This window comes from Mirounga angustirostris, unplaced genomic scaffold, assembly GCF_029215605.1.
Source record: "Mirounga angustirostris isolate CCGP_5_RB_7025 unplaced genomic scaffold, mMirAng1.0.hap1 SCAF_17, whole genome shotgun sequence".
Taxonomy (NCBI): Eukaryota; Metazoa; Chordata; class Mammalia; order Carnivora; family Phocidae; genus Mirounga; species Mirounga angustirostris.
In genome coordinates this window covers 39,262,133-39,288,847 of record NW_026991725.1, presented here as the reverse complement: position 1 = coordinate 39,288,847, position 26,715 = coordinate 39,262,133, and the positions used below count along the sequence as shown (strand labels likewise).

The following is a 26,715-nucleotide window of genomic DNA, read 5'->3' as shown; positions in this document are numbered from 1 at the left end:
GGCAGGAGCCTGCCCACCTGGCTGTAGGGGTCCATGAGGAGGAGATGCTGGCGGTTCAGTCCCAGGAGGCTGGGTCCAGGCAGGGCCAGTTGACTCACGCGCAGCACCACATAGACAGTGTAGCCAAAGAGGGGCAGCTGGCTCACAGCCTCTGGGAACGGAGGGGCCAGGATAGGTGTTCTGGCCGTTCGGGCCCTGGGACCTGCCCGACTTGGCCCCCAGGTTGGATGAGCGGGGCAGGGCAGGTAGAGAAGCTTCCTCAGCCCCTCCACCCCCCCTTCCCTTCTGGGCCTCTTGCCTCGGCCCCTGCAACTCCCGGGCCCCAGACCCACCGATGAAGTTGATCTGTGCCTCTTGGGAGCTGCAGACTTGCAGCTGCCTCAGCTCCTGGTCCATCAGGTTCTTTATGATGGCTATGTTCACCTTCGATTGCAGCGGCTTTGGCAAGTAAGCCAGCAGGTCTCGCCTAGGACACAGACCGGTCAGTCAAGGCTGGGTATACAGCAGGGGCTAAATAAATGAGCAGGGGCTACTGTGAGTGAGATTGGGGATCCAGACTTACGAATGAGGCCTGGGCCCTGCCTATGAGGAGCTTGGGGTGGGCAGGTCAGGTGTACATAACCTCCACGACTCCAGGCCCATCAGGTTAAGGCCATGAAGGGTACAAGTTGAGCAGCCTTGACATTGGAAGACCGGGTGGGGGATGCGGGGGCTAAAGGAGAGGCCCTTAGGGTACGTGCTGAGGTGGGCCTCAGCACCAGCAGGGACCAGGGGTGGCAGGAGGTGTGGGGCCGTGTGCACACTCACTCCGACAGGTGGTCCTCTTGGTCCTCTTGGGGCTTGCTACGGTGCTGCAGGGCAGCCAGCCTGGCGAGTCGGGTGCTGGCCTGGGGGCTGACCAACAGCTTCCCCTGTAGGTAGTCCTGCAGCACCTGAGAGGGGACGGCAGTGAGGGGAAGGAGGCCTGGACATCCCCCACCCGGGCAGGGCTTCATTTGCAAGCTGCAGCCCAGGGTCAAGCCACCAGCTGGCTGGGGTTGGGGGGTCACGGGGTCGCAGCAGCTGACCTGCATGTAGTGGGTGGTGATGTAGGTGGGGTTATCGAAGTGCAGCGGGGTCTCCCAGCCGAGCCGCCGGCTGTGCAGGCTTATGTCCTGATCCACCACGTTGTTGAGGTACTCATGGGGCCACAGGGGCCGCACCAGCTCGCCTGCGTGGGGAGCCCAGGTCCACAGCCCGCCCTGACATCCAGGGCCAGCCCTGCCCGCAGTCCTGCCAGCCCCAGCCTGGGAACTTGCTCGCACGCACACAACCGGCAGGTAAGCCGCCTCCTGGAACCCAGCCTGCCCCCCCGCCCAGGCGAGGGGCTCACCTTCCCTTTTGATGAGGAAGAGGGCAAATTCCTGCACTTCCTGGGGGTCCGTGATGCCCATTTGCAGACATAGTTCCTCCAGCACTTCTACCACCACCTGGGCCGTGTCGACAGGGCCGTGTGTGATGGGGGCAACTAGGCCGGGGTGGGGGAGGCCCAGATCTGATGCCACAGCTTTCCTGTCTCTCCCCAGCCCCTCTTCCCTGGCCCCATGCTCACCGTGAAAGTCCGGATACTGGTTTTGTAATCCATACCCCCTGGCAGGTGAACTACAAGCGAGCGGATTCCTTGCCCTTTCTGCCAAGGCAGGTTGTAGGGTTGGTCCACCAGTGGCCAGAGGCCCCAACTCCCTGTCCCCCACCAGGGAGTTCCATGATGCCCAGCCTCCTGAACCCGCCACCGCCGCCCCCCTCCCCAGTACCAGGAGAGCCTGAATTTCGCCTGGGGAGGGCAGCTGCGGGCGCCCCCCATATTTGACTGTGCGCTGGAGGTGTTCCTGACTGTTCCAGGCCAGCTCTGCAGAGGGGAAGCAGGCTGGGGTCACAAGCATCTCCAAACCCCTCCCCAAGCTGCTGAGACCCCAGCCTGGAAGGCCCTCCCCTAGGCACCTTGGCTTGGGCCTGAATCCTGCAGAAACTTCGTTACGTAGGGCATCAGCGTGGCTGACGGGGCAAAGAAGCCTGTCAGGAGGCTGAGGAAGCTCCAGCCGCGAGCACAGTGTTCCCTACAGGGCAGAGAGCCTGGGCTTCAGGCTGGCCAGACCATGCCCCAGCCCTGGGCCGCCCTCTGCCACTGCCCCCCAGCCCTGCATACTCACGGCCGAGGGTGTTTGGTGACCTGCTTGATGACTTGGCAGTAAATCTCATCCCTGAGGTTCTCCTTCTCCTGGCACAACTGTGGGGACGGAAGAGCAGAGGGCAGGGTGGCATGGGAGCTGAAGTCAGAGAAATCCTGCTAACAGCCAAGGCCGGGGCCACCTCTCAGTCTTGGACACAGCTTGTGCCTAATTCACTGTCTTCATCTGCTTATGGGCTCTGCTCAGCCCTGTCTTCTCTGCTGGCTCCCCTTATTTCCTTGACCTCCAGGGCTGCAGTGCCCTTGGGCCTCAGTCTACACGCACTGATGATCTCAGCTGTTCCCACCTGCTGATGACTGCCAGTGCTGGCCTCCAGCCCAGGCTTCTCCCTTGAACCCAGGACCCCCACTTGGAAGTCCGAACTTCACACTCCCTATGTTCAAAACAGATTCCTGCATCAACCCAGACCCATTCCTCCCTTAGGCCCCCATACCGAAGACAGTCTTGACTCTGGCCAAGGCCTCCATGACATCCTTGGCCCCGCTCTGTCACACCCCACATATAATTCATAGCAAACCCTGTTGTTCTGAGTCTTCTCCCCTCTGCTGCTACCTCTGGGCCTGGCCCTCACCATCCCTCACCTGTGATCATTGCAATAACCTCCTCTGGCACTTCTATCCCCCTGGGAGGGGTGGCAAACAGCGTCCCCTGAAAATGTAAGCCAGTCTCTGCACACCCCGAGTGAGTGCCCATCTCTCTTGAGAAATCAGAGTCCCAAGAGTAGCTTACGATGGCCTGCCGTGAGCTGTACCTGCCACCTCTCCCCAGCCTCATCCTCCACTCTGTCTTGGCTCACTGGGCGCGCCAGCCACGTGAGCCTTGCTGGTGCTAAGGCTCACCCTCATCAGGACTGTTGCCCCTGCCCCTCTCTGCATGTGATACCCCCAATTCACACCTGCCTCTCCCCCCAGCTTCCCTCAGATCTCTGCTCCAGGGTCGCCTCGCCCCTGAGCCTCTGCCTTAGAGCAGCCCCCTCCCTGCTGTATCATGCCCCACAGCACCTTTTACTCTTAGACACATTGCATCATGGTTTACCAGATGTCTCCTCTCACTAGACTGTAAGTTTTGTGGGGACTGAGCCTGCTTAGTTCACCACCATGCCCCCAAAATACTTTTGGATGATTTGAATGACTAGTGACGGAGGGAAGGGGGAAGCCACTCAGGCCCAGGCAGGAGGACAGGAACAGACCCTCAAGGCACACAGAATCCCACCCAAAGCTTTCAGCACACAAGCTCTTGCTTACCCTCAGCAGGTCATAAAGGAGCTCCATCTCATTCTTGCCCCGGGGCTTAGGCTGATCCCCCATAAATTGCATCAGAGCTGCAGGCAGGATGAGAAGCATGGTGAGCTGGGTTGGGGGCCTGGTTTTGGCTCATGCTGTCGCCAGACAGGGCTTTCCCTGTCATCTCATGCCTTGCTCCCAAAAATGCATGTGAGCCAGGCAGAGCAGAGCAGTCTCCTCTTTACTGATGAGGAAACAGGGCTCAGAGAGGTTCCGTGGGCACCTGAGGCTGCTTATAGCACGTAGACATCTGGAAATAGCACTACCTTCCTGTCCAGACTCCACGCAACCCACCACCCCTTGGGAGTGAGTAGAAATAGGTGAGAGCTATGGGGATTCAGTAACCACCAGTGAGCTTCCCTGAGTTGACAAAGGACAGAAGGCAACCTGGCGCCTAGGTCCGAGGCACCACAGACATGGGGACCCAGGATGCTGTGGTCACTCACCCTGGAAGCTTTCCACAGCCTGCCTGTTTGTGTCCTCATCACTGAGGCTGATGAGCGATTCTCGTATGGGAGCCTGTGGCCAAAGAGACTGGGTTGTGGGTCTGGAGTCCATGGGAGCCAGCGGGCAAGGTCCACTGGCCCGACTCTTCCCCACCTGTCTCCCTCACCTTGCTGTACTGCACCAGGCCGGCCATGGCCTTCTTAGCATCTCCACCGGTGTGGTCCAGCCTGAGGGGGCAGAAGCAAGGACAGCCCTGCTTGCTCGGCCCTCCCGCCCCCATCACAGGTTGTGTAGGGAGGGTGCTAAGAACACTGGCCTGGTGGCTCCGAGCGGGGAGGCCCACTTCGGGGAGGCCGAGGATGGGCAGGCAGAAGGGTGGGCCCAGGGCACTCACAAGGTCTGGGGCTTCCGGAAGTGGTACAGGGCAAATTCCTGCATGGTGTAGTGGCAGGAGTCCGTGGACAGAGAGATGGAGGCTACAGAGTCATCGCTGTGTGCCTGGCTCCGGGGGCGGGCATGGCACTGGGAGCACAGGAGACCTCATGCCACCCGAGGGCCCCGGGCCTGTCTGGAGGCCCTGCCCAGCCCCCCGCCCAGCCCCCCGCCCAGCCCGAGCCAAGGGGAGCAGGCAGAACAGCAGTGAGCACACCACCAGAAGCCAGGGAAGTCCAGAGGCCTTTACTGAGCATCTTCTAGGGCAGCACTTAATGAAGTGCTGCGAGGGGGCACAAAGGGCGCATGGCCCAGCCCCTGCCCGCAGGGGGCTCACACTCTTGCTGGGGAGACAAGAAATCGGGAAGGGCAGAGGGGCAGCATCAGACCAAGCGCTACCCTAGCCAGGAGGCAGGTGGTCCTGGCCGCTCAGGGGAAATCGAGCCCTTTCTGTCCTCGACATGTTAGGCTTCGCCTCCGCCTCTCCTGTCTTCCTCACCTCCGCTGCCCTCTCCCACTGAGCCAGCCCTGGCTCTCTGTGCTGCAGCTGACTCTTGTGCCGGCCACTCCTCTCTGGCAAGAAGGAAAAGTCTGGGGCAGCAGCTGGCTGAACTATGTCGGCAGGGAAGAGTCCAGAACGGCCCCCAGTGGAGCCAAACTGCCAGCCTGGAAGGTATCCGAGGACAGTGCCTCACCCACCTGGCCCCTCTGCCCCTCCCAGGCTCTGCCATGTGCTGGCCCCCCCGTGCCGACTGCCCTGCTTGCCCCCAGGGATACCGGGCTCCAGCGAGGCCACTGGCAACAGCTTGATGAGGTCCCCACGGTGGAAGCTGAGGAGGCTGTGGTCATCGGTGATGTAGGTTCGCAGGGCGATGACGTAGCCGGAGTCCTACAGGCAGGAGGGTGAGTAGGCAAGGGAGCCAGCCTGCCTGCCACCCCAGTCCTTCCTGCCCCACCTGCTCCCCCTGTTGGCCTCACTCCCCACCCAGCAGTCCAGAGTTCCAGGAATCCGGCCTGAAGGCCCAGCCCCACCCCGGGCCGCTTGACGGAGCTTGGCTGACAGCTCCGGGACCAGCCAGACCAGACGCAGCCTGGGTGGAGGCCCCCCTACCCGGCCCGGGTCCCCCAGCCCAGCCGCCCACCAGCCCCCTGCCCGGCCTACACTTGCCTTCTTGAGCTCACTCAGGAACAGCTCAATCATGGCCTTGATGGCACTCGCCCGGGCCGTGTGCAACACCAGCTGCTCACTCTTCAGTGACAGCTCCAGGGTGGAGCTGCGCGGGCACTCCACGCCCAGCACCTCCGCAAAGCTGTGCACAGGCGGAGGCATGAGCTGAGAGCTGGCTCGCCCCCGCCAGCCCCCGGCCCAGCCCCGGGGCCAGGTTCACCTGTATGAGCACAGAGTCTTCAGCTGGTTCGGGTGGAAGTCGGGGCCTTTGGTCGCCTTGAGCAGTCTCAGTCCCCGGTGGGACACGCCCAGCAGTTGCACGTCACTGCTGCTCTCACCCTGCCCGGAGGGAAGGTGGCTGGGTCACAGACAGGCTCCTGGTCCCCACCACCATCCAAGGCGCCCCGGGGCTACTCAGGGCCCGTGCTGCTCTTCGTCCTTCCGTTGGGGCCCACTCCAGCCCCGGCTCTCATCCCTGCCACAAAGGCCCATGCTGAGCGTGCTGGGATCCAGACCGGGGTGCCACCTCCAGCCCCACTGACCGAGACAGGGAAAATTCGGGAGAAATAATTGGCCCAGTTGTCCCTAGCGGCCACCACGATGCGCTTCTTGACACTGTCCTCAGTGGTGTTGAGCGAGTCCAGACCCACCTCCAGGTCTCCTGTGGGCAGCAACGACCCCAGACTGTCCTCGGGCTCCCTCAAAGGGGGGACCCCAGAGTTTGCCCCCTCCCTCCAGACAGACCTAGTCCCAGCACTTAGGCCCCTGATTCCCGGGTCCCTGGACCCTACCCAGCAGCTCTTTCATTTTGCTCCGCTCATCCTGGGAGATCCGGATGCAGGACTCGGCAAAGGTGTCCCTCAGGATCTGGGGGCAGAGCCAAGAGGTCACCACCAGATCCCAGTGCCAGAGCCCACCATGGAGGCAGCCACACATGGAGGAAAAGCTGGAGAGCCTCGTGGGCACGGGTGGAGCAGGGAGGGATGTGGGGCCTCTGAGCCCAGGGCCGCCCCCCGCCTCCCACTCGCCTCCCTCAATCACCCGCACTAGCGGGTTACCGCTGCTCGGTCAGCTGAGAGGAATTCCCTGAAGGAACAGAACTGGGCGGGGAGGAGGGGAGACTGCTATGGAATTTGGGGGAAGAGGCAGGGTCCCGGGAGCATCCAAAGGCGGCACAGGAACAAGCATCAGCTGCTGTGTGCCGGGGCCCGTGTTGGGGACCGTATACACTTCATTTTGAATCCTCACTGCGGGCCAGTGATGGTCCTTACTCTCAGGGATGTGGTGAGGATGAGGTAAATGAAGGCAGGGCTTGAAACATAGCCCCTGCCCTCCAAGTGCTGGCCGCCCTCACGCCTCTCGCACTGGTGGTGACCTGGCCCGGTGCGGGCGCAGTCCGTCTGCCCATGCGCAGGTGGCCCGGGCTCTCACCTGCTCACAGAGGAGCCGGAGGCAGTAGGGGTGGCAGAAGTTCTCCCGGGGGTAGAACACCTGCAGGAGAGCAGGGGCGAGGAGAACAGATGGGAAGGGTGCCCCCTCCCCGCCTACCTCCCAGCCCACCTCTGCCTCCCAGACCCGGAAGGAAAACCAGGCCTGAGGAGGTGGGTCGTGGGGAGGCGGCCCTCAGTGTTTGTGTATGGGGAGGTGCTGGGGTCCCACCACAGCCTGCCGCCCCTCCCCAGCCCAGAGAGAGGCCCGGCTGCGGCCCCGGCCGAGTGCCCACCTCCTTGCGTAGGAACAACCTCCAGGGCGGGTTGACGTAGGAGAAACACACACTGCCGGAAGGCACGAGCAGCTGGGTGGAGACTCCCTGGTCCTCCATGGGCTCCATCCAGCCTGGCAGAGGGAGGGGCCAAAGAGCTTCAGGGGAGGACCTGCCAGAGCCAGAATGATGGGGACCCGGGGACAAAAGACCGTCCCCTCCCTCAGGCCCTGCGAGGGCTCGGCCTACTCAACCTTTGCTGCCTCCCTCCTGTCCACATCCCGGCTCCAGCCTCCATTTCCAGCCTCAGACTTTCCCTGCTGCCCCTGACCACGTCAGCAGGGCCACTAAGTTCCTGATGGGGCTGCCAGGATGCACCGAGGACAATATCCCGAGACGGTCCCTCAGTGCCACAAGAGCCCCAGAGCCCTGCCCTGGACGGGAATGCGGAAGCTGGGGCTCCTTGCCCATAGTCCGGAGCCCCGAGCGCCTGAGCGGCTGACCTCGCAGCCCTGGGCACTGAGAGGCTTCTGGGGACACTGCCCGCCCCAACGAAGCCCACCACAGAAGGCTAGAAGGTTCCTTACCGCGGGGCCCAGCTGAAGGGGTCCCTGGTTCCTCAGGCAGAGGCAGCGGGGGCGCTGGTGGAGGGGAGGGTGCCCGGGCAGCAGGCGGAGTCTGGCCAGAGAGACCCTGGTTCTCCTTGGTGGAGCTGGAGGGCCCAAGCTGTGGCGGGACCTTGGGGCGAGGGGCCACAGCCGGTGGGAGGCCCTTCCCTGAGCTGGGGGATGGCGTCTGGGGAGGCACAGAGAACGGACACAGCTGGGTCTAGGGGTAAGGCCAAATTTCCCCCAGAGAGCCTTGGACCCCCGAGGTGAGAAGCCACGCCCTGGACGGGATGGAGCCTCACCGACACGCACGCGTGGGCACCGCTGATCCCCAGCTTAGCCAGAGCCTCATCCTTAGGGTTGTTTTTCTTCAGGAAACTTTGTGGGGGCTTCCTGAGAGAAGGAAGAGGTCCTAAGCGCACAGAGCGCCTCCCGGGGGAGTGGGCAGCCCTGGTCGCCCCGAGGCCCACCTGGATGGCTGCACGGGCACGGGCACGGGGCCCGGGCGACTCTGGTACATGCGGATGATGTTGCGAATCTCCCTGCTTGGTTCTGCCCGCCGTTGCGGGGCTGGCTCAGGGTGACCACCAGGCCCCACCCCTGGGGCCGCCGGCTCAGCCTCGGCCTCTTGTACCCCTTTGGCTCTACCTCGTGTCAGTGGCTTCTTCACTATGGGGGGAGGTGGGGGGGATGGCACTGACCAGGAGGAGAGGAAACGTGTGAGACCCTGCACAGACCCACGGCGCCAGGGCTCCCCCGCCCCCCGAGTCCCCACCACCTGCTCTTGGATTCTCCTCCTGCTCCTGTTCCTCCTCCTGTTCCTGCTCCTGGGGGATCTGTACCTTGGGTGGAGGCTTCACTGTCTTCACCTTGATCTGCTGCTGCCCTGTAAGTGCCCCAGGTGACCCGATTACTCTCCGTGGCGTGCCCAGCGGGCTCCTGGACAGGCCGGCCACCCCAGGCACGCTCACCCATCTTCTGGAAATAGTCCTGTTTCTGCTGGAAGCTCCTGGGCCGCTGGGGCTTCTCTTGGGCCTCCTGTGAGGTCTCCTGTGGGCAGGAAGGGGAAGTGAAGGAGCAGCCCCGCCAGCCAAGTCGCCCCTCTCCCAGCACCGCCCCCCTCCCCGCCCCATCCCTGTGGGGTCTCCCGCCCACGCAGCCCTGCCACCCGCCCGGCCTCGGCTCCTCCCCTCAGACAGGCACCCACCGATTTCAGCTCTTGCTCTGGCTCCCCGCGTGGGGCCAGGGGCTTCTTGGGCTTGGGGGCGACGGCTGGGGGTGAGCTCGGCGAGGCAGCTCCGGGGGCCCGGGCCTGAGGCTGAGCCTGGTGGTGGCGCTGCTGTGTCTGCTGCTCCAGGGACAAGGTCATGGCCTGGGCGGTCATCTGCTGGGCCTGGTGGGGGGAGGGGGCGGCGGGCCTGGTGAGAGCGCCCCGGCTCTGCCCCGCAGACCTGGCCCCGCGAGGCCCTCTGAGGGCCCTGCCCACCCTCACCAGGATCAGCGCCTGCTGGGTGATGAAGTTCTGCTGCTGGGCCACCAGCTGCCTCGGGTCCACGCTGGGAAGCAGGGGCTGCGGCTGCGGCGGCGGCGGCACCACCATGGCTGCAAGTGGCATGCAAGTGCCCAGCTGGCACGTGGCCCCCTGCCCACTGCGCCCTCCGGGCCCCAGGGAGGACCTCCCTTCCTCCCTTCCTACCTGGGAAGGGAGCCGCCACCCGGCCTTACCTGGCACGGCAGGGACTGCGCCCATCGCTGGCATCATGGGCACGGGGGCTGGCATCATGGCTGGCTGGTATCCGGGCATCTGCATCATCCCTGGGTAAACTGAGGGAACAGGGCCCCCCCGGGGTCGATCCTTATCTGCGCCCGCAGACCCCCTCCCTCCAGCTCCAAGCAACAAGAAGAGGATGGGCCCTCAGGGTGCTGGCTGGAGCTCTGACCCCAGTTGCCTGGGGGTCCCGGGCCGTGCTTGCCCATGCTGCTGGGCTGGGGAGACCCTGGGTGGATGCTCAGCCCTGCACTCACCCATGGGGTAGCTGCCTTGCTGCATGGGCCCAATGGCGCCCCCTCCCTTCATGCGGCTGCTCAGAGCCCAGCCTTGCTCCAGATCCTGTAGGGACAAAGGCCACAGGCCACAGGGTCAGAACTGGAGCCCTGGGAGAGATGGGAGAGGCAGTGGAGGCCCCGGTGGGGTAGGGCCAGGGACGGGGTCGGGTGTATGTGCAGAACACTCACGCTGTGGCCCGGGGAGAGGACTGGCTGGAAGAGGTGGTCCAGGAAGCCATCCAGGTTCCCTGAGGTCTGAGACTCCCCTGTGGGGCCAGAGGAGGGTGTCACCCTGGGGTGTGGGGCACCCTGCACCCCCATTCGCATTGCACTGCCAACCTCGCTGTGCCCATTCTGGCCTTACCTGACTGGCTCCTGCTGGGTAGTGCTGGGGCTGGCCCCGGGGGTGGACCTGGGGGCAATGGAGGGGCCTGGATGCTAGGGGCGGGGGGGATGGCCTCAGCTCTGCAGGAGACAATGGGCCCAGCTAAGGGGGTGCCTTGGATAGGGGTGGTGTCCAGGCTGAGGCAAGGAATAGAATCTGCTGTGGGGGGTCATCCCCGTGGGGTGGGAGAAGCGGAGGTGTGTGTGGGGGGGTGCTGGGCCTGTAGCAAGTCCTGCGAACCCCGGGGTGTGATAGGGTGGCTATGGGGGTCACCTGTGACAGAACAGAGACAGGAACAGGCTGGGACAGGGGTGCTGGGGTGGCACCTACAAGCCACGGGGGGCAATGGGGTAGCTGTGGGGACTGACTGGGTCCCCCAGGTCCTCAGTCTGGCCGATGAGGTCCAGCACAAAGTCACAGCCCACCAAATCCTGCCAGGAGTCCCCGGAGTGCAGTGACACGGACCAGCCACGGGGGGGCAGCTCCAGGCCTCTGGGAGGGACAAAGGGGCGCCATAGGGAGTGATCAGCCAGGAAGATGACCACCCCGAGGGTACCCAAGGGGAGGCGGCTGAGGAAGGCAGAACCTGGGTGAGGAACTGGTTTCCTCAGACAGCTCTCCTTTATTTGCACCTCACGACCTTCTGCTTCCACATCAGCTCTGATGCACCCATTTATTTATAGACCTATTTCATTAGAATCTGGACCATAAATATAACCTCTACTCTTGCTCCCTAGCTTGAACCTACTGTCTGGCTCCTGCCCACTTACCCCTCTGTGCCCCCCGCCCCGCCAACGCCCTCGGGGAGCAGGCTTTGGCCCTGGGTTTGCAGGAGGCGCCCCATGACAGGAGAGTGGGCAGGGAGGATGAGGATGGGACAGGGGTCCGTGTTGGCTACACTCCCCATCCCAGGTCCCCGTACCTGCTCTGCAGAATCCACCCGGTGAATTGCTCCCCCGTGGTCCAGGACTCCACCTCGGCTGAGTAGCATTCCTCTGTAGGGACAAGGGGTGGGGGCTGGAGTGAGGGGCAGCAGGTCCTTCCTGACGGGAAGGGGCTGCTTTCCCCATGGGGGTTCCAGAAGCAGGACAGAAGGACAGCAGGACAGGACCCTGTGATCAGAGTCACGGGGGGGCAGCTAGAGGGCTGAGGCAGGAAGGGGGTCCAGGGAGGGTGAGGAGGCAGGGCTGGCTCCACTGTGGGCCTGGGGAGGCCTGAGCAGAAGGTGAGCATCACCAGTGAAGGTAAAGACGTCCAGAGCCATGCGGCCCCGCCGCCGCCCGGCGGTCCACTCGAGCTGGGTCGGGGGGTGGGCCCGTGCCATCCCAGGAGCCAGATGCGTCTGCTCCAGGGCCCCCAGCAGCTTGTGCTGACACAGCGCTGCCATGCCTCTGGGGGCCTGGTTGGACACAAATCTGCGGGGACAGCACAGGGCTGCTGTGGGGGTGGGCAGTCCACCGATCCCACTCACTGGGCCCCGCAAGGCAGGCCCCTTACTTCAGCAGTGGCTTCTGTAGGGTGGGCATGGGGGGAAAGGCGCTGAGCAGGATGGCCATGAGGACCCAGCTGCGCTGGTTGTGCTGCTCGTCCGTGTTGTGCCAGATCTGGGCCACGAGCTGGCTGAAGAGCTCGTCCCGCAGCCCTGGCCGGCGCTGGCCCTGTCGCACCAGGTATTCGCCCATGCTCTGCTCCTGCCAGGGGTGCAGGGACCCATCCCCCAGGAGCCGCAGCATCTGTAGACGGGGAACAAGGCGAAGGCAGGACATGCAGGGCTCCCCTGGCGCTCAGCCAGCACCCAGGAGCCAGGGTCCCCCAGCCCGTCCCCTCCCCGATGCGTCACTCACCACCTTGTTGATATCCAGGGCATGCTGAGGGTTCTCACCATCCAGCCGGGTCAGGGGCTTGGCCAGCGGCTGCCCAGGGCTGGGCAGGGCTGGCTCCTGCAAGGAGGGGGGAGACAGCACCTGAGCAGGTGCTGGTCTGTGCTGACCTGCTGGAGATAGCCCGGCGGAGCCCACGGGAGCACGCGCCCTGGGAGACGGAGAGCGGCTGGCGAGGAAAACCACCTTAGAAATGCATCTCAGTGGCTCTTTCTGATTAGAAAATTGATGCCCGTGCATGCAGAAAACTCAGAAAACATGCAAAAGGATAAAGAATAAAAAACCCATTACTATTTCCCTGCCAGTCGTGACCACAGTTGACATTTTAGCTTCTCTTTCCAGTCTTGCTTTTTTTTTTTTTCCCAAGATTTTATCTATTTATTTGACAGAGAGAGAAAGAGCGCAAGCAGGAGGAGCAGCAGAGGGAGAGGGAGAAGCAGGCTTCCCACTGAGCAGGGAGCCCAATGCGGGGCTCGATCCCAGGACCCCAGAATCATGACCTGAGCCGAAGGCAGAGGCTTCACTGCCTCAGCCTCCCAGGCGCCCCCTCCAGTCTCGCTTTCTACGCACAGATACCTACATCGCCCTCCCACACCTATTGTTGTTTTTAACAAAACTGGGATTCTACTCTATGTCCAGTTTGGAATCCTGCTTTTGTATCCAACACTGCAGCCTGGACACACGCTAATGACATGACTTCAACGGCAGGACGATGCTGCAGGGGTAACAAAGTTGTGGCATCACGGATCTCACTCTCAGTTGAGAGTGAGACGTTTGGCTTCAGGGGCTATTCTCCAAGCAGTGTGGCTGCACCCATCACCCCCGTGATAGGAGAGGATGGGTGGAGTGGGAAGAAGGAACAGGCCCAGCTTCTGCCTGGCAGGGCTAATATCTGGGGAGCCGTGGAGGTCCGCCAGGGAGAGCCGAGGTCTGGGGGCCCACCTGAAAGTTAGTGGAGATGAAGCTGGAGAACGGGAACTGGTCGATGTCGGGTGGGAGGGTCAGGCTGCTCCGGACCGGAACTTCAGGGGGCATGGACTCGGTGATGCTCCCAACCAAGGCATGGTGATGGCCTGGGGGAAGCGCCGAGAGGCAGCCCAGAAAGGCCGACATAAGGCACCCGGCTGTGGACCACCTCCACCCCTCATTACCCGCCCCCAGCCCTGGGGCAGAGGGAGCCCAGGGGAGCCCAGAGCATCACAGGGAGGGACCGCGGGGACAGACTGCACAGCAGAGAGATTGGGGGAGCGAGGGATCATGGTAAGAGGGACACCAACCAAAACCCACCTTCTGCTGTCTTTAGCATGACGGCCACCTCAGCGGGGATCTCCAAGCGCCCCAGCTCCTGGCAGAGAGGAGCGATCGACTATGTACTAAAGGAGGGGGTCCAGGGACCCAGTGTCCCTCCTCACCCCCAGGACCATAAACTTTTCCAAAGATCAAGGATTCTGATCCTGGACACAAATAGGACCCCAAGAGCCCTCAGAAGGAGACCGAGGGTGGCCCAGGCCTCTTCTTGGGGGGCCCAAGGGATGCACACCCAGGACCCCACACTCGTCCGCAAGCCATGCCAGTTTTGGGAGGCTCATAACCCAGTGGACACCCTTGAGCTTCCAGGCCACCTACCATGCTTGGCGCTGTCTTGGAGGCTGGGCCACTGTGCCAGCCACACCGAAGCCCAAGCTGCTGAGGGAGATGTGAGAGGAGCTGGTGCCCCAGTGAGGGGTCTCCGTGAACCTCCTGGCAGATCTTCTCCACCTCAGCAGTTCAGCTGCCCCCTCCGGCCCCCAGTGGAGAAACTAGCCCAGACCCAGAGGGGCCAGCTGCCTGCCGCCAGCCCTCCAGAGCCCTCACCGGCCGTTGCTGCCCGTCTGCAGGGGTGCTGGGGAGGAGGTAGGAAGAAACGGTCCCAGGGGACAAAGTCCAGCCAGGGAGGGGCCACAAAGAGGAGCAGTATGTGGGCGCTGACCTTTGAGCGGCTTTATGGCCCCCATGTTGGAGTCATCAGGCAAAAGAGGGAAGCAGGGGCGCCTGGGTGGCTCAGTCGTTAAGCGTCTGCCTTTGGCTCAGGTCATGATCCCAGGGTCCTGGGATCAAGCCCCGCATCAGGCTCCCTGCTCCACTGGAGGCCTGCTTCTCCCTCTCCCACTCCCCCTGCTTGTGTTCCCTCTCTCACTGTCTCTCTGTCAAATAAATAAATAAAATCTTTAAAAAAAAAAAAAAAAAAAGAGGGAAGCAGGCCGGCCCTGAGGAAGGTCTGGAGGGGATGGGAAGGCACCCCCGGCAGGCAGGGGAGACTCACACTCTGGAGGGTGGGCAGGGATGAAGGAAGTGACCTCCCGGAGGCCCCAGACTCCCCTGGCCAGGCAGCGGGAAATGGGAAGAGCTGGGCCAGCCGTGGTCTCTGAGCCCTCGGGCCTCGTGCGCTTGGGCCAGGAGTGACTCAGCTACGGTCTGGCCAACTTGGCCAGCAAGGCTGCCTGACTTCTCTACCCTGAGCTGCCAGGGGCAGCAGCCCCACCCAGACACTCACCTGCAATCTCTGTCGCCTCCGGAGCAGGGGCCGGGTCACCAGCAGGACGCTGTTCAGCTGTCCCAGAGCTGCCCGCTGCTGGAGGTATCGCTTCCTGGAGGCCGGGAAGGGGGTTGGGGAGGAGTTCGAGCTTAGAGCCGGTACCCAAACCCTCCAAGCCGAGACATGAATGTAGACACGGACCCCAGGCCGATGACCCCTAGGTCCTTAACAGAAGCCACAGGGAAAGGACAGGACAGCTTGAAAGAACAAGTACATTGAGAAGGGGTTTGGTACCGTGGATTACGGTCTCAGGCAGCAGAGCCGACCGCCGGGCTCATTTCCCACCCAGTTGGTCAGTGTGGTTGTGGGTAAGTCCCTTCCTCTTGGTTTTATTGTCCTCATCTGCGAAGTGAGGATCCGTGTAATCCCTGCCCCACCACAAGATGAAGTCAATTAATCGACATGTTGAGAAGTGTCTGGCGTATTTTTATTTAAGAAGCAAAACTTCTAAAAATGAAAAAATGCTATCACTGGAAATCTAATAAGAGATCACAAAAGAGATCATGTCTTTGAAAACTGTCCAGATAAAAGAAAGACAAGACTCCTCACGGAAGGAGCCCTGAGCAGGATTAAAATTTAAAAATAAGTATATAGCTTTGAGGCGGCCGGCTGGCTCAGTTGGTAGAGCATCTCGGGGTCGTGAGTTCAAGCTCCAAGTTGGGGGTAGAGTTTACTTAAAAAAAATAAATGTACAGCTTTTGTGCGAAGGACACCATCAAGAGCGTCAAAAGACAACCCATGGAATGGGAGAACATTTGCAAATTACGTATTTGATAAGAGTTTGATATCCAAGATGTATAAAGAACTCCCACAACTCAACAACAAGACAAACTATACAAACAAAAGGCAGACTGGGGACTTGACTAGACATCTCTCCAAGAAGATACACAACTGGCCAAGAAACACATGAGAAGATGCTCAACCTCGTTAGTCATTAGAGAAATGCAAATCAAAGCCACAATGACGTATGGCTTCATGCCCACTAGGATGGCTATCATTTAAAAAGTGGAAAATAAGGGTGCCTGGGTGGCTCAGTGGGTTAAACATCTGCTTTCAGCTCAGGTCATGACCTCAGGGTCCTGGGATTGAGTCCCGCATCGGGCTCCCTGCTCAGCAGGGAGTCTGCTTCTCCCTCTCCCACTCCCCCTGCTTGTGCACGTGTGTGCTCTCTCTCTCTCTCTCAAATGAAGAAATCTTTTTTTTTTTTAAGTGTTAAATAAGTGCCAGAAATGCTGTAGAGAAATTGGAAAACTGACACATGCTGGTGGGAGCGTAACTCCTCAAAAAACCAAACACAGAATTACCATATGACCCAGCAATTCCACTCCTTAGGTAAAGACCCAAAAGAACTGGAAGCAGAGAGCTGAACAGACATACTGGCACACTCGTGTTCCCGGCAGCTTTATTCGCAAGCACCAGAAAGTGGAAACAGTCCAAATGACCGCTGACAGATGAGTGGAGACACAAGGTGTGGTCTGCGCACCCAGGGGCAAAGAGAAGCGAAGTCTTGCCACCTTTTACTATATGGATGAACCTCATGAACGTTCCACTTAGTGCAGCGAGCCAGATGTAAGAGGAAATATTGTACGAGCCAACTCACATGGAATATCTGGAATAGGCAAATTCGTAGGGACAGAAAGTGGATGAGAGGTTCCTGGGGGCTGGAGGAAAGGCGAGCAGGGAATGATTGCGTGAGGGATCCAGTGTTTCTGCTGGTGATGACAACATTTTGGAAATAGAGTGTGGTGATGAGTGCCCTGTCTTGGAAGGCTCCCCTGGGGTCCATGGCACTGTCCTTACTTTGTTCTTAGCCCTTTACCACCCCCTTGGGGGTGACTGGTGGCTGGTTTACTGTCTGCACCTGACTCCCCAGTGCACCTGGGAGGCGCCACCTCTGCCTCCATCCCGGGGTCACCAGCGCTGGGCCCAGGGTAACGGAGAAGGTTGAGCCACAGCTATTGGGTGAAGCAGCACAGACATTCCCAACAAGCTGTGAAGGTGAATAGGCATTAATCACATGAGAAGGGGGAAGGAAGTGCTATAGGACCAAGAAGTCCAAAGAGCCTGGAGAATAAAAATCTGGCCTAGAGGCTGGAGAGATAGGCAGGGCCTCACACAGTCTGATAAAAGATTATTCTTGGGGCAGAGTGGAGAACAGACTAGAAAACACTCAGGTTCAGGTGGCCTGAGCAGATAGTGAGCTTCTTGTCCCTCGGGGTATTCAAGCAGAGGTTGCATGGGGATGCTGACAGGATGACCCCCGGGGCAGGTAGATTTCCTTGAGGCCCTACCCTTCCCACACCCCACCCCAGCACCTGGAGGAGGCCCCCAGTCTCACGCCACCCCTGCAGACCTGGCCTGAAGCCCTCGCGCCTGCGCCTGCATCCGCGGCAGGAGGAGGCCGCCGAGGTGCTGGAGGGGGATGCAGGTGTGCAGGCCGAGGTGCGGGCTGAGCAGGGCCTGGGAGCGTCGCCGGGCCCAGTGCTGCTCCAGCTGCTGCCAGCCCGGCTCCCGCAGCAGGACCTGGGGGCAGAGGTGAGGGTGCCCAGGCTGGCGGGGCCGAGGCCCACCCTGCTCTTCTCCTCAGGCCTCGGCCTCCTCCCTTCCGGCAGGACAACCGATTCTTGTGGGGAGCCCGGGACACCTGCCTCCCAGGCCCACTCCATCGCCTCCCCACCCAGAAGGACCCCTCCCCCCCATTCCTGAGTTTGTCCCGGAATGCTCCTCTCCCTCCCAGCCACGCCTGCCTCTCCGCACACACACCCACCTGGGTGGCCCCGAGGTGGCAGAGGGGTGACTCGGGCCCCAGCACCTGACTCAGGATGGCGCCACACCTCTCGCGGTCAGAGGACTCTCCCCGCGCCTCTGTGTCCAGGGCCCGGAACCTACCCCGAGGAGGGAGAAGCTGAGGTCAGAACAAGCACAGAGAGGACCTCCCTCCACGCCTGTTTGACACCCCCCGGCCCCTAAGCCATTCAACAACGATTTGCAGCGCACCTACTATGTGCCCGGCACCCAGCAGAGTTTTGCTGAGTGGCGGAGGGCCAGGTAGAGGCATGGGGGTGGTGCAGATAGTGAATAGGGAAGGAGAGGGACGGAGGGAGAGAGAGCAGTGAAAGGAGGCGGGCTGGAGGCCAGACCTGGGGTCCCGAGGAAAGTGGGCCCACCTCCGCCCTGAAGGAACCCCAGGTCTGCCAGCCACTCTGAGGGGCTGTCCTTGTGGGTCCCGGCCCGAGGTGCCTGGGCCCTCGGCTGCCTCCATCCTGGGACCCTACCTAGCCAGGAAGGCCTGGAAGGGCAGGCGCACAGGGAAGTTGGCACTGCGGGTACACACCGCCTCCAGGATGTTGGCCTGGCTCAGCTGCTCAGCCACGTGTCCCACGTCAAAGAGGCCCGGAAGCTGTGGCCACCAAACAGAGCCAGTGAGAGCTGGAGTCGGGGCGGGGCGGGGTGGCGGGGGGAGGGGTGCTGCTGAGCAGGGCAGGGCAGGTAGATGGGAAGGCTCTGGGGCCAGGTGCGGTGGGTCGGGGGAGCTCACCTTTCCTGGGTTGGGGTTGAGGCACTGAATGAAATAGACATGGCTCCTGATGGGAGGAAGGGGGGGGTCATGTGGGCGCAGACCAGCCCCCGAGTCCCTGGGGTCTCCTATGCGGGGGGCACTGTTCTCACCTGCCCAGCTGGGCTAGGAGGTCCTCCAGGGAATGCTGGAAGCAAGAGGCCAGTGTGGGTTTGCCTGGCCCAGCCCTGGACTGGCACTCTGCTTCCTGGAACGGGCTGCCCAGAAGCTGTGGGGCAAGAGGAGGCTGAGCTGGCTTGCTTCCCAGGCCCGTCCATAGCCCGTCCCCGGGGAGCCAGGGTGGGCCAGACCATGGCGTCCAGACCCCAGAAGCCTCAGCCCACGGTCCAAGGGGCAGGGGGACACAGTGTGGAGGGGTGGGGGGCACCTGGAGACGGCTCTGGGCAAGCATTTCCACCACGGCAGGGTCAAGATGATCCCGGTTTCTGTTTATAAATTTGTGAACCTGTAAGAGACAATGTGGGGAGTAGAGGGGGAGCCAAAGAGAGAAGACTGGGGTGGAGCCTGGTCCCTTTTGTCACATAATCCCGCCTCTCCCCACTGGGCTAAATAAAGGACCACCTTTGTCTCGTCAATTAACGGCTCTGAGAAAACTGGAAATCCCCATGCAAATGAATGAAGTTGGACTCTTATATCAGATATAAAAATTAACCCAAAATGAATGGATCAAAGACCTAAATTTAAGGCCTGGAACTCTAAAACTCTTAGAAGAAAACGTAGGAAAAAAGCTTCATGACATTGGACTTTGCAACGATTTCCTGAATAGGACACCAAAAGTATAGGCAACAGAAGAAAAATTAAACTGGATTTCATCAAAATTAAAGCTTTTCTGGGGCGCCTGGCTGGTTCAGGAACACATGCGACTCTTGATCTCTGGGTCATGAGTTCCAGCCCCACGTTGGGAGTAGAGATTACTTAAAAAAAATTTTTTTTTCTTGGGGCGCCGGGGTGACTCAGTCTGTTAAGCGTCTGCCTTTGGCTCAGGTCATGATCTCGGGATCCTGGGATTGAGCCCCGCATTGGGCCCCCTGCTCATTGGGGAGCCTATTTCTCTCCCTCTCCCTCTGTCCCTCCCCCCAGCTCATGCTCTCTCTCACTCTCTCTCAAATAAATAAAATCTTTAAAAAAATGTTTTCTTTTGTGAGCTTCAATATAGTTTTGTGGTTTTCTTTATTCAATCCCCTTGTGTGTATGGGTTTTTTTAGATGTGATTGGGGTTTTTTTGCGGGAGGGAACAGAGGTATAACTGATAAACCTTAGGTTTCTTGTTTGGGTAACTTCTGGGTGGTCTATATTTTCTTCTACAACCAAAACAGCTCACCTCCTCCAGGAAGCCTTATTGGACTTGCCCTACCTCAAACTAGCCATATGGTCCTACCCTTTATACCAGGTCCCCTCCCCTCAGCAGTTCTCCTCCTGGGTAGGTGTGTTGTCACCGTGAAACTCAGAAGGAGGAAAGGCGAGTCCCTTCAGTGAGCACCTTTATGTGCCAGGCACCTGCCTGACCACTTCCCCATTACTGCATTTAATCCTCACAAGTGTTATAGGACTCCCATTCCCATTTTACAGGTGGGAAAACATAGGCTCAGGAGGAGAAGCAGACAGCCAGAGGTTATCAGAGTCAGGTTTCCACGCCCCACACATATGCTCCTCCCCTCCTGGTCTTAAGGCTCCCAGTCTCATCTCCCTCTACCCCATGGTGCTCAGCCAGAACTCACTAAATCATGCTGGGAACTGTGTAGGAACAAGGGCATAGGTAGAAACATATGGTCAAGCCCCGGGAGGGGCCTCCCCTCACCTACTCCTCTTAGCTGTCAGGTGAGTCAGCTCTGGGGAGGGGACACCCGGGCCACATCACCCTCACTGATTCACCCAGGGGTCTGTCCCTGATTTACCCCAGTACCTGGTAGGTGACAGGCCCAGCGTAACGCCTCACGGTGAAGATCGGAAGGGGCAGCTGGGGCTTGGCGTAGCAGGGGTGATTGCCATGGTGATAGTGACACTTCTGGAGGAAGGTGTGGTCTGTGGCCTGATAAGAGGGACGAGCTTCCCTCAGGCCTTTGCACAAGATGTGCCCCTGCCCGGACCATGCATCCCTCCAGGGTCATCAATGAGTATTTGTGGAATGGGAGGACCACGGCCCCGAGGCTTGCTCCCTACTAGCTGGAGGCCCGAGGGACCACCACAAGCCCTGCATGAGCCCTGCGCAGTGCCCACCACCCTGCCCCTTCCGCAGCAAGGACTTGAGGAACCCCAGAGAGGTCAGGATCACCCAGAGACAGGATCTGAACCCAAGCTGTGCTGAGAAGCTACGCGCAGGGTTTCTGGCCCCCATCACCTGTGGCTCCTCTCGGAGGCCCTGCTGGCCCTGGCCTGGCCACCAGGGCCCCCACCGCTCGGGGCTCACCTGGGACAGCCATGTCTGGGCATCCAGGATACTCAGGAGGCTGTGGGGCTGGTCTATGAGGAGGTCCAGACAGGTGTCCCGCACAGGCTGGGGAACGGGCACCCAGGGCAGCAGCTCTCGCCGACAGGCCTCCTGGGAATAGCAGCACGGGGCCGGTTCCAAAGCACACCCGCGTTCGTGGGGGAGCTCACTGGACCCAGAGCAGGGATGGCCCTCCCATTGTCCAGATGAGTAAAATGAGGCCCAGAAGGGCTGAGATGGCCCATAGTGGGGCGGGGCGGGATGAGGGGCTTTGGGGCCGAGCTCGCAGTTCAGGGCCCTCTGTTTCCCAGGGATGGCCCCTGCTCGGGAAGGCCTGGGTGCCACCGGCCACCGCCAGGACCAGCGCCTCTCACCTGCTCCTGGGCCCGCAGCATCTGGCTGGAGAAGAGCTGCAGACGCTCGCTGGCGAGGTTACTGCACAGTTGTTCCAGGCCGTTCACCCGCAGGGCCTGGGGGCACCGGGGCAGCAAGGACGTGGGCACCCACACGGCAGGGGCATGGGGCGGGGGAGGGGGGGCTGCACACTGCCCTCCCAGAACTCAGGGAGGAGTGGGGCCCTGGGGCTGAGGCTGCAGCCCACAGGGTCAAGTCCAAAGGCCTCAGCCCACACCCCTCCCGCTGCCTCAGCATGACTGTGAGCCTTCAGGCCGCGGGTCACAGCCATCCTGGGGTCAGGAAGGCACGTCTTCCTATGACCCAGTAGCTTGCTGGCTATCGGAATCCCACATCCTCCTAAGCAGGGCTCCAGGCCGCTGCCTCCGAGAAGCCTTCCAGCATTCTTCCTGTAGGGATTACAGGTTCCTTCCTCTGCTCCCCAGCATGTTACTCGCAAACCCAGCAGAGCCCGCACGCCATGCGGCTTTGTACAGAGAGCTTTGACACACTCTGAAACACACACAGAGTGCACATGCGCACGCACACACACACTTGCCGTCATCCCCTCCCCCCTCGGAGAGGGCATAGTCACCAGGGGCAGGCTGGGGAGGAGAGAGCAGGGGACAGTGCCCATCCGGGAACGAGGGTGGAGGCCACCTTCTCTTGCTCAAGCCCCCTCCTCCCTTCCCTGAGGAAGTGGGATCTTCTAGAAAGGGGTTGAAAAGCTTATGAAAACTCAGGGCCGGGGCACCTGGGTGGCTCAGTCGTTGGGTGTCTGCCTTCGGCTCAGGTCATATCCCGGGGTCCTGGGATCGAGCCCCGCATCGGGCTCTCTGTCCGGCGGGGAGCCTGCTTCTCCCTCTCCCACTCTGCCTGCTTGTGTTCCCTCTCTCACTGTCTCTCTCTGTCAAATAAATAAATAAAATCTTTAAAAAAAAAAAAAAAGAAAACTCAGGGCCATTCAGGGGGCTGTCCCCTTTCCTGTTCCTCTTGGGGCATGGGAGGGGAGGCTGGGGGCTGATCTATCCTAGGGCCTCTGTCTTCCGCTGCCTTAGAGGCGTCCGTGAGGCTCTGTAAGGCCAAGCAGGACAGAACTCTCCAGAGGCGATGTCAGGGCTGGACAGAGTGGAGCAGAAAGGCTACCCCTGTGGGGTGTGCGCTGTCTCAGGGCTAGGCAGGCAGGCGCTCACGAGCGCCCCCCTCAGGCAGCGCTGACCCCAGAAATGATCAGGATGAGGTGGGCCACCCGTCCCAGGCCCTGCCCCAAGGGGCGACCGCAAAGCCGTAGACGTCCATGACAGTGACGTTATCCACGCTCTCTCCCTCCCCGGGAGCTGCCAGCTTCTCATTGCTCCTCGTCAGAAGCCAGGTGAAAAGCTGGGAACACAGAGCCTTGGCCAGGGCGTCCCTGTGGGCAGGGTGAGTGAGCCTGTGCCGTAGAGTGCCAGGCCCGGCTGCGGCTCCCTCCCGCCCCCAGGGCCACCTGGCATCAGTGGCGCTTTCCACCGGCAGAGACCTGCAGACGCAGCCATACGGTGTCTCCTGGGGGGCAGAGGAGGTAGGTACACGTGGAACAACAGGCCTGAGGCCCATGTGGGTGGCCCCGCCCCTGAGGAGCCCAGCGCTCACCGTGACCCTCCTGGTGACAGCCCCCTCTAGGCGTTCAGGTGGCACCACCAGCAGCCGGGCTGCCATGTGGATCTCAGCCCAGCTGGACACGGCAGCCACCTCCTGGGACTCCCGCTGGACAGAGAAGGGAGGGGGCGCGGAGACCTCTGCTGGGGATCGGCCACATCCCGCAGCCGGGTGCAGAGGAGGCAGGGCCTCGCTGCCCCGGGGGAGCTGCCCTGTTGCCCCAAGTTCGATCTGGGTGGGTGGGAGCCGACTCTGCAGCCTGGGGGCCCTGAGTTCGAGTCCTAATTACCCCTTCACTAGCTGGCCGCCTCTGGCGAGAGTCTTTCCCTCTCTGAGCCCCCACTGTCTCATTGTTTTTTAAGCAGGCTCCATGCCCAGCGTGGAGCCCAATGCGGGGCTTGAACTCACGACCCTGAGATCAAGACCTGAGCTGAGATCAAGAGTCAGACAGTTAACTGACTGAGCCGCCCTGGCGCCCCTCCACTGTCTCATTGTTAAAGGGCAAACAACAACCCTAAAGTTAGTTGTGGTGAGGACGGAATTAGGAAACATACAGAAAGTGATTTACACAGTGCCAGGTACATAATAACTGCTCAGTCAGTGCAGGTCTCCCTTGTGGGGTGGTGGCTTAGCGGAACCCACGCTGGCATAGATGATCCAGGCCTGTTTTCTCACCCATACGACAGGAATCTGCCCGCTCTCCAGGGCCGCTGTGGGGCCGTGGGGTAGCCCAGGGCTTGGTAATCTACCTACAAGTGTTTGGTATCGTTTCCGCCCTGATTATGCAAACAAGCCACTGCTGATCCAGCGTCCGAACCGGCCACAGCGGGAGCCCACCTCGGAAGAGGAGAAGCAAATGTTGCCCAGGTGCAGGATGGCGGCCAGCACAGCCCAGGCGGCGGTCACCTCCTTGGGGCACATGACCTGCAGGGCCTTCCACAGTCCTTCGAAGTCCTGGGCATCATCCTTGCCCTGGAGACTGCAGGCCTGGCCCTGCAGAGTACGAGGGGGGTGAGGGGACAGGGCCCGGCCGCCCAGAGCTCCCCTCTAGTCTGGCCACTCCTTAGACCCCCATGCCAAGACCTTTCCCTGGGCAAGCCCTGTCACCCAGCGCCGAGCGGGCCTTCCTTCCCCCACCTGGTTGAGGTAGTAGTAGGTCTCTGGCCCCTGTAGGGAGAGCTGCTCCCGTTCCGCAGGGTTGAGCCCCGCCAGCAACTCGTAAAAAACATGGAAGCTCCGCTCAGCCTGGGCCTTGGGGGAGAAGGACCGGCTTAGGGGGAGCAGTGGTCCGGTCCTGTGCCTCAGGGGAGCAAGGACAAGGCCTGGGAAAGGCAGGGATGGGGGGCTTAGCGACCACGACCCCCTACAGTGGCCCCTCCCCCTTTCCCATTCTGGGAGCTAGAGAGAGGGGAGCCTCGTTGGGGGGGGAGAGGTCTTACCTGAAACACCACCCTTGAGGTCTCAAGCAGATAATGTGACACAGAGGCTCCCACGATGACCCCGCTGTGGGCACAGGGCAGTGGGTGGGGGTGCCCAGGGTGCCTGAAACCTAGGGGCGCTGCTCAGAATGGGACCCACTAGGGGCTGGGCCCAAGGGCGGCAGCCTTGGGTTCCCAGGAAAGGGAACTGATCCTGAGTGCCCCCTGTGCCCGCCAGGACCCCCGTCACTCACTGCTGCAGGTGGAGGCAGAAGACCCGGCCGGAGCGGCTGGCGTTGGCATCGAGGACTGTCTTGGTGTGGCCAAAGCTGCTGAGTAGGAGGAGCACACCGTCCAGCTGGGTGGGGAGGAGCATTCAAGTATCCCTGGACGGCGGTGGAATCCACTGACCAGCCATCCCAGCTGAGGACACGTTGCGCCTGGGGGTTGTGTTCTTCCACGGACAGGGGCAGTCCCACCCCACCTCACCCTGCCCCACGATAGGCAGTGCCTGGGGCTGCCCCCAAGGAGAAGCCAGACGCCTGGAGACCACCCTCCGGGCCCAAAGGAGAAGGATGGTCCCTCTTGGATCCCCGGGAAAAGGCCAGCGCCTCCTCACTTGACATCTTCAGTCCCTTGCGTGTTCCTGCTCCAGGCTGCTTAGGGGCTGCACGACCTTTTGGGCAGCTTCTGTCTTCCCTGAGCCACTGTGCCCACTGCATGAGGGAGGGGCTGACAGGGTCTCCCGGAAGGGGCACACAGGACACCCCACGGAGCCCAGGAAGTGGGGTATGCCCGCCTGGAAGTGATACCAGCCCCCGCACCCCGGAAACATGGAGAGATAGACCCAGGGCATGCAGACCAAAGAGAAGTCTCCAAGATGCCACATTCAAGGGGCATGTGGATGACTTCAGCCAAGAGCACAGCCCTTACAAAGTCCAGCGCTGCTGCCCGGCAGTGGACCAGACCAGCAGCTTCAAATGCAGACCCCGTGGCCCCTGTCTCCCAGCCCTCAGAGTGGCCTGTGGGTTCCGTGGGGCACCACCACTCACCCAAGGAGAATGCACGTGCCCTGCCCAGTACTCCGAGACCGGCTATGGGCCGATACCACGATGGCCGAGATGTGTCTGAGGCAGGAGAGAAGGAAGCAAATGAGGAGGTTACCAGAGATGGGCTTCTGGGCCTTCCTAGGTGTAGGCAGGACCCTCAGTCCCCAGGATCTCGGTGAGTGGGACATGCTGGGGCTTAGCCACTCGGGGGGGAGCGGTGAGCAGAGGGCTGGTGGGGCTAAGTCACGTACCGGGTGGTGTTAGGGGCCTTCTTGGTGTGGTAGCTGGCCAGGACCTCAGCTGAGAAGAGAGGCAGGGGCCGGCGGGGGTTCAGAGAGAGCAGAAGAGGCCCTCCAAAGGTCTGGGGGAACACGGAGGAAGCAGGGGCTGCAGACAGAGTGGGGCTCCAGTGCTCCGCAGCCCGGCCCCCTGCCCCCACTCTGCAGCTCCCCAGCAAGGGTTCAGCACCCAGCCCAGGGAGGAGAAGGAAGAAGTTCTGGAAGTGCCAGAGGGCCCTCAGATCCCAGGGGACAGGGAATCCCAGCCCCTCAACCCTCCCCAGGTGCCCCCATACGTAGATTCGGCCCAGATGAAATCTCTTCTTGAGGCATCGCAGCACAGAGCCGTGACACACTGGTCTGTGGGGACAGCAGGAGAGCGGAGCAGGGAATCGGGGGCAGAAGGAGGTCCTGGGTTAGCGCGGCCACTGGCTGTAGAGATACTTTGGGCAAGTCATGCATCCTCTCTGGGCCCTGAGCATAACACAGGGCACGGCTGCTAAGTGAGGTACCCACTCCATGGGGCCTGCAAGCACCACCAGGCCGCTGACCAGAGGGAAGCTTTGTGCCAGTTAGGGAAGCAAGTCCCAGGCCGGGCACCTGATTTTCACGCCTCACCTGTCTCTTCCAGCCAGACCTTTGGTTAAAAAGTACAATCCCTTCTAAGGTTACAATTTATAAAAATGGAGGCAGGATGTGGCCCAGACAAGACAGATCTGGAACTACCCCCTGCTCACCGCAGCTGAGCCAGGTCCTCCGTGTCTCCCAGGCCTTCCCCAAGACTCCTGCCCTCAGCGCCCAATAAGGGCGGCCCCTCCACGCCCGGCCCCAGGCTCAGCTCCAGGTCCTCCTCCGTCTCATCCTCTGGCTCCCACCGCTCCCTCGGGGACCCGCAGGGGCCCGGGCTTCTCTCCCACAGCAGGCGGGTCTCCAAGGTGAGTCGGGGCAGCAGCGCGTCGTGCCAAGCCCAGGGTCCTCGCGGGGTTCTGAGCTCTGAGCCCAGTGGACCGGAGCCTCGGCCCCCAAGGTCTCGGGCTCCGCCTCGCTGCTGGAGCCGCTTTCGTCGAGTAGGGGCTCGTCGTGGGGAGTAGGGCCGAGCAGAGAGCCTCGGCGGGGCCCGGCCACATTTTCTCCACTCGCCCTGCGCCCCTCACTGTCCCCCGAAGCTCCTGCACAAGGC

General features: G+C 61.3%; 1 protein-coding gene across 1 annotated transcript in view; it reads right to left on the bottom strand.

The window, feature by feature from the left end:
* The window catches only part of MYO15B (myosin XVB), a 29,135-nt gene that overhangs the window by 851 nt on the left and 1,569 nt on the right, over nucleotides 1-26,715 (bottom strand). The window contains 62 exon segments of the mRNA XM_064582528.1: nucleotides 18-151; nucleotides 333-466; nucleotides 808-932; nucleotides 1,068-1,210; nucleotides 1,373-1,469; nucleotides 1,592-1,669; nucleotides 1,794-1,888; nucleotides 1,981-2,096; nucleotides 2,190-2,266; nucleotides 3,473-3,549; nucleotides 3,958-4,030; nucleotides 4,125-4,185; nucleotides 4,353-4,480; nucleotides 4,890-5,056; nucleotides 5,168-5,279; nucleotides 5,559-5,700; nucleotides 5,779-5,897; nucleotides 6,101-6,219; nucleotides 6,350-6,425; nucleotides 6,990-7,049; nucleotides 7,282-7,394; nucleotides 7,848-8,055; nucleotides 8,171-8,261; nucleotides 8,339-8,564; nucleotides 8,647-8,754; nucleotides 8,840-8,918; nucleotides 9,037-9,261; nucleotides 9,361-9,470; nucleotides 9,594-9,692; nucleotides 9,894-9,978; nucleotides 10,104-10,180; nucleotides 10,279-10,379; nucleotides 10,630-10,791; nucleotides 11,222-11,294; nucleotides 11,536-11,714; nucleotides 11,797-12,032; nucleotides 12,144-12,239; nucleotides 13,122-13,252; nucleotides 13,467-13,524; nucleotides 13,806-13,862; nucleotides 14,713-14,806; nucleotides 17,108-17,277; nucleotides 17,522-17,639; nucleotides 18,030-18,154; nucleotides 18,293-18,338; nucleotides 18,424-18,539; nucleotides 18,699-18,776; nucleotides 20,235-20,360; nucleotides 20,739-20,870; nucleotides 21,134-21,229; nucleotides 22,431-22,697; nucleotides 22,785-22,898; nucleotides 23,628-23,783; nucleotides 23,928-24,041; nucleotides 24,230-24,293; nucleotides 24,463-24,566; nucleotides 24,828-24,924; nucleotides 25,261-25,335; nucleotides 25,509-25,618; nucleotides 25,832-25,895; nucleotides 26,273-26,492; nucleotides 26,495-26,714. Coding sequence (XP_064438598.1) covers nucleotides 18-151; nucleotides 333-466; nucleotides 808-932; nucleotides 1,068-1,210; nucleotides 1,373-1,469; nucleotides 1,592-1,669; nucleotides 1,794-1,888; nucleotides 1,981-2,096; nucleotides 2,190-2,266; nucleotides 3,473-3,549; nucleotides 3,958-4,030; nucleotides 4,125-4,185; nucleotides 4,353-4,480; nucleotides 4,890-5,056; nucleotides 5,168-5,279; nucleotides 5,559-5,700; nucleotides 5,779-5,897; nucleotides 6,101-6,219; nucleotides 6,350-6,425; nucleotides 6,990-7,049; nucleotides 7,282-7,394; nucleotides 7,848-8,055; nucleotides 8,171-8,261; nucleotides 8,339-8,564; nucleotides 8,647-8,754; nucleotides 8,840-8,918; nucleotides 9,037-9,261; nucleotides 9,361-9,470; nucleotides 9,594-9,692; nucleotides 9,894-9,978; nucleotides 10,104-10,180; nucleotides 10,279-10,379; nucleotides 10,630-10,791; nucleotides 11,222-11,294; nucleotides 11,536-11,714; nucleotides 11,797-12,032; nucleotides 12,144-12,239; nucleotides 13,122-13,252; nucleotides 13,467-13,524; nucleotides 13,806-13,862; nucleotides 14,713-14,806; nucleotides 17,108-17,277; nucleotides 17,522-17,639; nucleotides 18,030-18,154; nucleotides 18,293-18,338; nucleotides 18,424-18,539; nucleotides 18,699-18,776; nucleotides 20,235-20,360; nucleotides 20,739-20,870; nucleotides 21,134-21,229; nucleotides 22,431-22,697; nucleotides 22,785-22,898; nucleotides 23,628-23,783; nucleotides 23,928-24,041; nucleotides 24,230-24,293; nucleotides 24,463-24,566; nucleotides 24,828-24,924; nucleotides 25,261-25,335; nucleotides 25,509-25,618; nucleotides 25,832-25,895; nucleotides 26,273-26,492; nucleotides 26,495-26,714 — 7,353 coding nt within the window.